At 36.0% G+C, this 12,098-nt stretch overlaps 1 protein-coding gene across 3 annotated transcripts in view; it reads left to right on the top strand.

Moving 5' to 3' along the window:
- Positions 1-2,439, top strand: part of Lrrc40 (leucine rich repeat containing 40) — a 43,948-nt gene extending 41,509 nt beyond the window's left edge. For 2 of the 3 annotated variants that reach the window (XM_070006826.1, XM_070006827.1), the window contains one exon: positions 1,405-2,439. In XM_070006826.1, the coding sequence (XP_069862927.1) occupies positions 1,405-1,513 (109 nt within the window). In that variant the 3' untranslated portion in view covers positions 1,514-2,439. The remainder of the gene's footprint in view (positions 1-1,404) is intronic. The other variant, XM_070006828.1, reaches the window with a different exon arrangement.
- The last annotated feature ends 9,659 nt before the right edge of the window (positions 2,440-12,098 follow it).

The following is a 12,098-nucleotide window of genomic DNA, read 5'->3' as shown; positions in this document are numbered from 1 at the left end:
TCCTTTTAAATTTTAGTTTGTGATAAGGACTTGCTATACATCTCAGATTAACTTCAAATGCATTGCTTTTGTTTTACCCTACTGAATAGCTGGGGTTTAGGTGTTTGCCACCATGCCTGGCTAAAGATAAAATTTAGATCAACTATACAATATGGTGTATGGCTTCTGATTTTGTTTGCAGAAACTATTAAAATTGATTTTATATATATATATATATATATATATATATATATATATATATATATATATATATTTTGTTGATCATGGGACTTGAACTCTGGGCCTGGGCACTGTCCCTCAGCTCTTCAGCTCAACACTAGTGCTCTACCACTTGAGCCACAGCACAACTTTCAGTTTTCTGGTGGTTTATTGGAGATACGAGTCTCACAGACTCAAAGCCTCAAAGCCTGGGCTGGCTTTGAACTGTGATCCTCAGATCTCAGCCTCTTGGGTAGCTAGGATTGATTATAGGCCTGAGCCACCAGTGCCCAGCTTTAAAATATTTTTTTTTTTTTTTTTTTTTTTGTCGGTCGTGGGACTTGAACTCTGGGCCTGGGCGCTCTCGCTCAGCTCTTCAGCTCAAGGCGAGCGCTCTACCACTTGAGCTACAGCGCCACTTCCGGTTTTCTGGTGGTTTATTGGAGATAGGAGTCTCATGGTCTCTCCTGCCCGGGCTGGCTTTGAACCGCGATCCTCAGATCTCAGCCTCCTGAGTAGCTAGGATTACAGGCGTGAGCCACCAGCGCCCGGCTAAAATATTTTTAATTGAGGATAGTTCATGAATTATATAAAGAAAACAAGTCTTTTAAGTTTTAAAGGGCTTAGGAACTTTATTTCCAAACATGTTAATTGACATATGTGTGTGTATAGTCAAGGATGGAAAGGACAGACATTTTAATGTTTTTCAGAAGTGGTGAACTGATACATTGATTATGATTCTTGGTGTGGATGGATGCTTGTCAGTTTGAATGTTTGTATAATCTAATCTGATCACTTATTATGTTTTCATATAAAACTGAGAAGAATCTAGAGTAAATGGTGATTCAAACCAAAGATTCAGCATTTAGGAACTATTTGATTTTAAGCAAGCCTATTTTCCCTAAATTTGTTTTTTCTCATCTGTAAAATAGGAATATTTATAGTACCTACATCATAGAGTTATTGAAAAATTGACCAGTAAATAAAAGTTACTTATTTTAATTAGTTTCATGTAATAATTATTCAATTAATATTGTGTGTTGGTTCTTATAGCTATTAGTCCAAGTATTTAAGTGCTCTGATTTGAAAATCGACCAATAGGAAAAAGTGCATGATTTATAAAATTATAAATAATAATTTATTTCCTTGAAAGAAACGTCCACAAATAGAAAATGTTTAAGTTCTCTGTTTCTTTCTTTTGTTTAGGACATTACTTCTAGATGGAAATCCATTCCGTGTTCCTCGAGCAGCCATATTAATGAAGGGAACAGCTGCTATCCTGGAGTATTTGAGAGACCGAATTCCTACAAATTAGTTGTTTCTTAATCCTTAGGATAGTAGAACATTTTGTTTTAGTACCATCCCAAAGGTAACAGGTAAAATTGATCCTACAGTTTCCCAGTAATTACATAGACATTGGTATAGTTGAGCTGGCTATAATCATTGTCATTCAAAGTTCTTTTATTATTCTTTCATTTTTCTGAAATGTCATGCACATTTATAATGATGTTAAATGCATATAGTCATGTAATTTCCTCCATACGTGTTCTGAATATTTTACACAGAAGTTTTCCTACTCAAATTCATTTCCTTTTAACACTGTAACTACTGTTTTCAAAAGTATAGTTTATTTGATGTGATTTAATATTTTTATAATAACAGCATTTTTTGTAGATTTGGATTTTTCCCCTTGTTTCTTTTTGTATTCCATGTGCTATGACTAGTTGACTTGAATATGAATATCCAATTTCTATCTTTTTAATAGAAATAAAATGAATTCCATTTAAGATCATTCTTTGGCATTAAAAACAGGTAAAACTTTTCATACCCATGATAAGTCTTTTGTAATGTGATTAATCTCAGTTCAAGTTGTGTTTTTTTGTTGTTGTTTTTGGTGGTGGTGTTTTTTTTTAATTGTTGTTTTTTTGTTAGATAGTGACTATGTGGCCCAGGGAGACCTCTGAGTAATCTTCCTGCCTTAGCCTCCTAAGTTTTGGGATACAACTTTGTGCCTTGTTTTCAGTAAAAGCTTTGAATTAGCATTTACTATCTTGATTTTTTTTTTTTCTTACTCTAGTGAGTTTTTTGTTTGCTAGCAATTTAGTGTTTTCCTTCTGTTTTATGAAATCATTTCATCAGGGGGGCTTACTTTATAGAAATGCTACTCAAGTTTTAGTTATTGGAGAAAGTAATGTTATTGTTGCTACTCTCACAATTTTGGCATTAAAACAATATTTTTAAGTGTTGGTGTTGTTTTCAAGATGATATTCTAGTACTTTTAATTCAGGAGCTTCAATAAGATTGGATCTGCATAGTTCCTCTCAGTGAAAAGGGGTGTATTTAAGTACTTTTTGTCTCTTCCAAGAAAATAAAATTGAATTCCTTATCTTATTAATCCTACAGAAAACAGAGACCAATGAGTAGTCTATATTATAGAGAAGTCTCAAAGAGTACTTTGCTTTAACACTTACAAAGCAGGTATATTTGTATACTTGGTTTTATAACGTACCTCTGAGTAGGTTTTAATGAAGCTCTGTATGGATTTTTCTTTCTGGCACCTTAATTTTGAGATTTGCTTGCCCTTGTCAAGACTGAACTTGCAATTATAAGTTATTTTGTAAAAGGAATTTTGTATAGATTGCCTTAATAAAACTCAAATATAAACAATTTTGTTTATCTCAAATTACCAGAATTACCATATGATTCTATTAAGTAGCCAAGGCAGTAGCATGTATATCAGTAGATAGATCGATAGATCGATAGATAGATGCACAGATGGATAGATACAGAAATTTTTAGATTAAGGCATGCTTATATTATGAAAAATCATTGTTAATAAAGATACTACATGTTCATAATAAAAATTACATTTTTCAAATATCAATTACAATGTTTTTGTTTGTAAAGAAACATGTCTTTATGTCTCAACTTTAAGAAGTCTGCTTGAATAGTAAATCAAAGACACTTTACAATAAGGTGACATTTTATTATTTATACAATAAGGAGACTTTTATGTTATTCAAAACACTTTTTTAAATACTGAAAAAGTTGAGTACATCAAAGCCGAAAAATGGCTCTGCTATACACTGCACAGCTTTATTTTAGTCCCTGTATTTTGTGTCTGTACAGAAAGCATCTTCAAAATGCATCCTAATCACATTGTACACCTTTACCCAGTAGTATCAATACATAAAATAAAACTGGAGAATATTCTTGCATTTGCAAATTAATTAATTTCACTGATTCAGTAAATTTAAAATATAGATTCATAGGACTTCTTTGCACATAAATGAAGCAGCTTTCAAGGTTGTTATGGTCTCATACTGCAGAAAAAAACCCATTAAGTACATTCACAATCTATGTTAATAAAGTAGTAAATATGTCTTCATTCAGTTGTATTTACATCAATATGTAGTTTAACTAAAAAGTACTGTTAAATCATGATATAGTCTTTTAACACGTACAAAAATGACATTTTATATATAATTTGAAGCTCAAAATCACAATTATTTCAAAATATTAATTACAATACAGCCATTTCAGTTAAACATGTCATGATTTGATTTTTTTATAAAATGGTAAAATTGTTTTTTTTTTTATTAAAGTAAGCATTTTGTTTTGAATTGGCTAGAGTACATCCAAGTAGAAAATCTTAACTATTAAGAGGTGTTTCCTGCCCCCTCCCACCCGAATTTGTATATAGCCACCTAGGCTAGCAAAGAGACAGAAAAGGCCCCAATTTATATAAAGATTAAGCCTCTTTTGCTATGCTGCTGTGGCCTGTTGGTATTTCCATAAAAGCTTTACAAGGGAAGCATCAATAAACTATGTAGTGGAATGCATGCATTAATATACAATATGTCTATGTAAAAATGTCAGTGTTTACCAATGCACATTAAAATGTTCACAAAGACTGCAAAAGAAGTCATAAAGAAGCACTTTATCTACTGGTTGCATTTTGTAAACTTGAAAAACTACTTAGTAATGTAATGGAATTTCTTTGAAATCATATCCCAATTCAAGTTCTTTCTCTGACTGAAAGAGCTGTTGTTTACTTGGCCTTAAGATGTCACTGTTGTGCTGCACATATGGTAGTGAAGTTCTATGTCACAAAATAGAAGTCTAGAGACTGTAATAATTTTACTAAAATAATGATTCAAAGTAGTATCACTACTTAGGAATTTTTTTTTAAACTTACAGGAGAGTGAAATATTTCACTGCCTTATATGACCTCAAAATGGAAAACCTTTGTGTGTGTTTTGCATGCAAGAAAATTAGAACTGTGTAGAATAATAAGTGAAATTCCTCACAAATTAATGAGGGAAAAATAATTATCAGTAGTCTAGAAAAATGGAAAGATAATATTTATGAATATTATCTTAAAATAACCTAAAACATAGTATGCAGTACTTTAAAAAATAATTCCTAACAACCAAGTTGAAAACCTGTCAGTCTTTAGAATCACTTATGTTAGTTTAATATTTCTTCTCTGAATAGAATGAGGGCAAAGTTTATATTGTGGTTCTCATACACAGCTGGGTGGATGGTGTTTTGGGGGAGACATAAAATGGAAAAAAATAAATCTGTAGTCCTTGCAGTAACTTATAGTTACTTCCAATAACCTTACTTTTACAAGGTCATTTGTGATGGTCTTTTGAAGTTTACAATTTAGATTTGCTTCTGATTTTCTAGCTTGGGAAAATATGCCTACTCTATATTAAACAACGTTATTATCTTTGTGTTTCTTTCGGTCTCTTCTATGCCCTGATAATAAAGAGAACTTATTTATTCCAAACGAAATACTAACTCTTGCGTTTTCAGAGGGGATAATACTTATTGCACTCTGTCAACGCTAGGTGTCACCAAAGCTAAAATGTAATTTCCTAAGGTAAAGCTTAGCATGCAGTCCTGATCTGAACCAGGTGCCTTTCCCATGTTCAAGACCACCAAGAGTCCTCTGAATGGAAAGACTATAAGTACTGAAAAGAGAATTTATCTTCACATTACATTCTGAATATAAATTACCTTTTTTAGCCAATATTGGAACTACTTTATATTCTCTAGTCTGCCTGAGAGGTTCATCTTGTTTTTTCCTATAGACTTTCCAAACAGTCACCTAAGAGTTCCTGACTAAATAAGCAATATTCTTTAGTAGAAGGCTGGGAAGGTGTAAGAGGGATGGAGAGATACAGAGAAACACAATGTGATTCTTTTGTCTATTTGTCAAATGCTTTCCTTAGTCTTAACTACTGTAAAGGTCAGTGGACCAACATCCCTGGACATTATTTAAACTTATCACTTCAGCTGTGCAAAACAAATGAGCAAAGGAAAAAACCCTCCTATGTATGTGCGTCTGTATACAGACACAAAACCTGAGTCACGAAAGGTTTTTAATATAAGAAAACTTCTTTGAATGTAGGAAAATAACCTTTAAAGAGCCAAAATATACCTTTGTACAATATATGCAGCTAACTTTAAAACATCAATGTGCTTAAGTATGACATATTTTTAAGACTCAGCAAAAAATGGGTCATTTACACTAATTTTCTTAACTATAGCAGAGATGTCTGTATTTTTATTTCTTAACATCTATTTTCATTCCCCTGAATGCATCAACTTTCCCTTAAAAAATCTACACAAATACATTCAAGTAAATCCTGTTTAATTTCTGAACAACAATTCCTGCTTTTTTCCTGAATATTGAGGACATAGGAGATTTGGAGTTGCTAGTGCCAAGCTACAATGGAACTTAAAATTCAAAGTAAAAGATATTTTATGAATAATATTTATTGACAAAATCTTCATAAAGTGGATTGCATTTGTTCTATATAGACTGTTAAATCCTGAAGATACCCTTTTCTCCAGATCTTCAGCTTTTCCTAGATTCCTTTTCTTTTTTCCCTTTTCCTTCACTTTTTTCCCTTCTTTCTCTCCCCTTCTTTCCCTTTGTTTCTCCTTCCGCTTTTCTTTCTTTGCAGTACTAGGAATCGAATCCAGGCTTTGCACAGACCTCTTATCACTGAGCTACTCCCCAGGTTCTTGGGGGCAGGATCTCACTATATAGCCAGGCTGGTTTTGAACTTATGATCCTTCTGAGTGTTGGAATTACAGGTTTGTGCTATCATGCTGGATGCAGTTTCTTTCCTTTTTCATACTTGACATACTTGAAACTGAATTGTCCCATCTGAAACACCCAGGTTCAATGCATTGCCAGTTATAATGTCCTCTCTCCCTACCTACATCTTTGTTGTTTTTATAACTTTCTTGTTAGACACTGGATTAAGGCTCAATTCAGGACATAATTATGTCCTGGGCTACATTTCATGGGAACACTGAGGATATTTCATAGAAACATGAGTGAAAGTGGCTTTTTCATGCTGTTACTGGTTGTTTAAAATTGATTATGCATTTCTGTCAGTTAAATCTCTGACAGTTTGAGAGAAGGGAAGCCATCTGAACCAATCCGTGTATCCATGGTTGAATAGTAGGGCCTTTGGATACTTTTATCAGTATAGGCAATGTCCTTCCATGCTGATTTTCTCCTGCCTTAGTGAGTCTGGTTTGGGACAGGATGGCCAACTATTTCAGGAGAGTACAGGATTTTTGGCATTATCCAGGGAATCGTAGTCTCTTCCTGCCATTTTATATAACACTTGCCTGAGAAAGATTTTTGCATTGTGCAGAAGGCTAAAAGCAGAGTCACACTTTCTCTGCCAACAGACTTGTTGCCATAGGAACCGGTGCGGAAAAATAAAAATATGACAAGAAGCAAAAGATTAAATGTGGAAAAAAAATAGATAGGGAGGTGGTTTCTACATGCCAATTTGAGCATTTGGGATTTAAAGAAACAGAATGTTCTTCATTTGGCCAGATCTCTGAAAACAGAGAAAATGACTTGCCAGTAGCTGGTCCCAGGAGGCTAGATGTAGGGAATGCTAGGAGATAGTAGAAAGTAGTATCACTTGTTCTGAATAAGACCTCTAAAATCCAGTTCCCATCCCTGATAAATGTTAACTCTACATTCAATTAGGTCCTTTGGAAAGGCATGTCTAGGTTTAGTTTTCTAAAAACAACCTGCTGAAAACATTTTCTAACCTGTGCAAAGGTAGGACACAGTACCTGGCAGAATTATTGCACACCTAGTATATTATTGCTTGGAGCATCTTCCCAAATATGCAAAACCAAAACCAACAACAAAAAACAGATTCTTCAGATATCCAAAGTTCCTTCCCCAACAAGGAATCTATTGTAAATAACCCAGAACTTAGTGTCTCAAAGGAATAAGTATTTTACTTCACTTGATACAAACTTGCATCTTACACTTACAAAACATCCTGGGAGACTGTCCCTGGGAGACTCTCCCTAGCTTCCCACAAGGCTATTTCCTGAAATCCTACAATTAATATGTCATTCCTATGGCTTCTGCTGTGGCAGGTATGGAATGCAATTACCCTGAGGACATGGGGAACTGACCCACTGTAGATGATTTGATTTGATTTGACTAATAGTGACACCCTTCACCTATTGTTTCCCTCTTTTCTCAAACATCAAAACAAAACAAACCAAAATTACATCCACCTGGGCAAGAGGGAGGCATGGAAGCTAGGAAGTAGGAGATAAGCCATTATTGGGTAATTATCTTTAGGCTACATCTAAGGACAAGGGGTCTGAATAAAATGCTGTGTTGTGTAGTAAGTACGCTCTAATGATTTTCTGATCTCTTTAAGAGTTCCTTAGTGAAACTCCAGTGGCATAATCAGTTAGCGTGTGGTATTTATAAGGATTCCTTAGTGAAGCCTTAAACAATCTCTACAGTGAGTTTTTGAAATAGCAAAAGCGCATTAGTTTTTCTTCTTCAAGAGTATGGAAGAAAATTCTGAAATTCAATAAAACACTTGGATTTTTACCACTTCCAGTTTTCAGGCAACTTCGGGGAAGCATTCAGGAGCCATTAAATGGAGGCTTGAGTTCAATCGTCTATGTGATGCTAACTAAATTTCTTACATCCATGTTCCAGTGAATTTCTGGATTGGAGACTTCCATGCTTGGTTATTACAGGCAGGAATCACTCTTGAGATCTATAGGAACTCAAGGGATGGGGAGGGCATTGGGAGGGATGGAGGAGGATGAAAGGGGCGACATGCATTGAGATGCATTGTACTCAAGGTTGAATTGTAACTCTTTCATGCAACTCCTTTAAGATACTAAAAATATAATTACAGAACTTCACAATGCTCTGCTTTTTAGTAAAGATAAGTAAGCAATCTGTTTCTCAGTTATAATGAGGACTTCACAGCGGTTTTGCCTTAGAATTTGACATATGATAAAAAAGAAGAGACTATTGCTTTTTATTTTTATATAGTGTCTTAAAATCAAGTAGTGGATTCTTGAAGAAAAACTGGATGAGTAAGATCAAACTAAAGAACGGTTAGATTTTGGCAGATCAAACGAGCTCGTCCAGGGTAAGAGGTCGCCTGACACTGCTGTGTTTAATAATTTTATCCACATCCCTTCATTACTCAGTCAAGGATTTAAAACTATAGACTAAACTGGGTGCTGTGGGCTCACACCTGTAATCCTAGCTACCCAAGAGGCTGAGATCTGAGGATTGTGGTTCAAAGCCTAACCTGGACAGAAATGTTCGTGATACTCAGAAAAAAAAAAAATGTGGCACTGTGGCTTTAGTGATAGAGCATCAGCCGCAAGCACAAAGAGGCTAAGGGACAGTGCCCAGACTCTGGGTTCAAGCCCCCGGACCAGCAAAACTAAATAAGTAAATAAAACCATAAGCCAGTCATACATGGTATTAAGAATTTAAATGTTACTCCTTCAGTTTTTGAAGACAATTTGATCTATATGAGGCTCTGTAGATAGTCAGAGGCATTGCTCAAATGGTAGAGCACCTGCCCTAGCAAATGTGAGGCTCAGAATTCAAACTCCAGTACTGTCCCCTCCCGAAAATTGTAAAAATAGCTTACAGTTTTCTTTAGTTTATCATATAGCTCAATATTGAGCTCATAAAATAATTTCCCTAATTTAAGATTTTTATTGCTTTCCACTGCCAAAAATACTTGGAAATTTAAAAAAAAACAATAAAACTCACCTATGACTGGATTAATGATGACTAGCAAATACTATGCTGGGCATAACCAACAAGTTAAAATACAAAGGTTTTCCACTACTGAATAGACATAGTTACAGGTTTTTGTTTTCAATGCCTTCCAACTGGGATCTCCGGCAATATCCCCCAAATTCAAATATTTTGTTGGAAATAAAAGCTGTATCTGCTCATCATCTTGCCAATGTAATCTCAGAAGACATTGTTTCCCTGGGATTAGTCATGGGAAGTTGGATAGTTCCTACTTCTTAGCACAGAGATATTCTAATGGCAGCTGAAATGGTCAGTTTTGGAGTTCCCTTAGGACAGGTGTGATAGAGCGGCTATTTCTGCTATCCAAGTGCCATGAATGAGACTTGGACTTGTGCTTGTCTGGTTCCAGGCACGCTGGAAAGGCTTGTTAAAGAACAAGTATCCATTAACCCAGGCTGGTCGTGAAACTGCCAGGATGTTTCCTCAAGTCTCCCTCCCAACTGCTGGGCTTAGAGGCATGCACCACCACACCCATCTCTCGAGTTGCATTTCTTACTGAACTAACTCTATGGGTCCTATTTTGTACTGAAATGTATATCTCTGATGTTTGCCATGAGTATTTTGAATGTTTTCTGTATATTTGGGTCCATAAGTATTTAGAATACCAAGTCCACTAAAAGTACATTTTTTTTTTAACTAGGTGTTTGAAAGCACAAATGATTTCTTCCAATGCAAAAATCTTCAAAGGTTGCTAAAGGCTTACTTCTGTTCATCTCTTCACTTGCATTAATCCCTTCAGTTGGAATGGTGGCCTCTGTTATCAAGCCTTGAGATGCCTGCTGTGTCTTCAGTGCCCTGTTTGCAGGAAGGATAACCTTCTCTTGATTTCTCCCCACCCTCTGACCCTTAAGAGGCAACCACTTGGAAGTACAAAGTCAAAGTCAGGTGGAGTGCTTAGGCCCGATATGATTCATTCAGAATGATAGTGCAGTTACTTAGGCCTCTGCTATCTCTCGAGATTTGTCCTTTTTGGTATATGTTGGATAGGAGGAGCCTGCCTTCTGGAGGGAAGGATGGCTGTTCCACATCCACATTATAAAACTAATAAAGCTCAAAGGAAACATTTGCGGTTTTATTACAGAGAGAAATTGACAATGTTGTTCTCCCTTTCCTCTCTTATTTTGTACATACAGAGCCACCTTTAGTAGACTTTTTGTCTGTTTCTCAAGTAGACTTTGTTTCTTGAAGAGAAAGGGACCATGACCTATTTATATGTGTATTTTCACTGTTCTCATAATCCTTGGCTTGTTAATATCTGGTGATTAAATCAAATGGCAATCAAAAAGCATGTATGGATATATATGCTTCATGGATATATAGATAGGTAGACAGATAGATAGATAGATAAATAGATAGATAGATAGATTAAAGACTACATGTTAGAGGACTGATGTTGGGATTATCCAGAGCAGATTTAGGGGAGAATGAAACACTTCTTAGGGTGACTCACTCAGCATGAATGAATCCCTGGCTTCTATCCCCAGGAACAATAGCAGAGACTTTAAACTAGAGTGGCTCAAACCTGTAGATCTGGATGAATTCTCAAAATATGAGTTTATATCCAGGTGTAGGTGAACGTGCTAGGGATATTTATGGAAATATTTTTTAAAAGTTTTAAAAAAGTCATGGTTGCAGGGCACTAGTGGCTCACTCACCTGTAATCCTAGCTACTCAGGAGGCTGAGATCTTAGGATCATGATAGAGGCCAGTCTGGGCAGTAAAGTCCATGAGACCCTTCAATTAACCACCAGAAAACTGGTGTAATAGCCCAGTGGCTCAAAGTGGTAGAGCATTAGCTAGCTTTGAGCAAAAAAAGCTCAGGGATAGCATGCCCAGGCCCTGAGTTCAAGCCCCATGACTGACAAAAAAAAAAAGTCATAGTCCTTACCTTTGAGTAGTAAATGGTAATCTGTTTTAGGGGCCTTAAATGTGGGGGGAAATGAGTGGAGATTAAAAAACAAAGAGATGAATATTGAGAGAAACTGATGAGGAGAAAAAGGAGGGAGGGAGGGAGGGAACAAGAGACATAGAGGGAGAAGTTACAGGAGAGAGAGAAAGAGGGAGCGGGGGAGGGGGGAGGCAGGCAGGGAGAAAGGGAGAGGGAGAGAGGAGAGAGAGATTTCCAAGTTTGGGTATCTCTGGGAAATGCTCATGCAATGTTGCTAGCAATATTCATGGTTTTAATAAAATGCTACCAGAATGATTAGCCTGCTATAGAATCTCCCTTGATTCTAAAAAGTGCAAACTACTTATTGCTAAATTGAATAAGTCCACAAGTAAGAGTGAATTATATATAAAATCTTGCTATCAAAGATAGCTGGTTTAACTGGGTGCTAACCCTCAGGAGGCTGAGATCTGAGGATTATGGTTCAAAGCCAACCCTGGCAGGAAAGTTCATGAGACTCTTTATCTCCAATAATTATCTCCAATAAACTACTCAGAAAACCAGAAGTGGTACTGTGGCTCAAGTGGTAGAGCACTAGCCTGGAGCAAAAAGAAGCTCAGAGACAGAGTTGAGGCCAAATCTGAGTTCAAGTTCAAGTCCCAGGACCAGCCAAAAGAAAGAAAGAGAGAGAGAGAAAGAGAGAGAGAGAGAGAGAGAGAGAGAGAGAGAGAGAGAGAGAGAGAGAGAGAGAGAGAGAGAGAGAGAGAGAGAGAGAGAGAGAGAATATAGCTGCTTTAAAATGAGATTTTGATTTTATATGGACTCACTGCTAAGAGACTGCTCGAGCCTTAGACTTCTGAGACT

Source organism: Dipodomys merriami, unplaced genomic scaffold (genome assembly GCF_024711535.1).
Source record: "Dipodomys merriami isolate MVZ:Mamm:240054 unplaced genomic scaffold, mDipMer1.0.p SCAF_7, whole genome shotgun sequence".
Taxonomy (NCBI): Eukaryota; Metazoa; Chordata; class Mammalia; order Rodentia; family Heteromyidae; genus Dipodomys; species Dipodomys merriami.
Note: the sequence above shows the minus strand (reverse complement) of the source record. Positions and strands in the feature narration are given on the sequence as shown.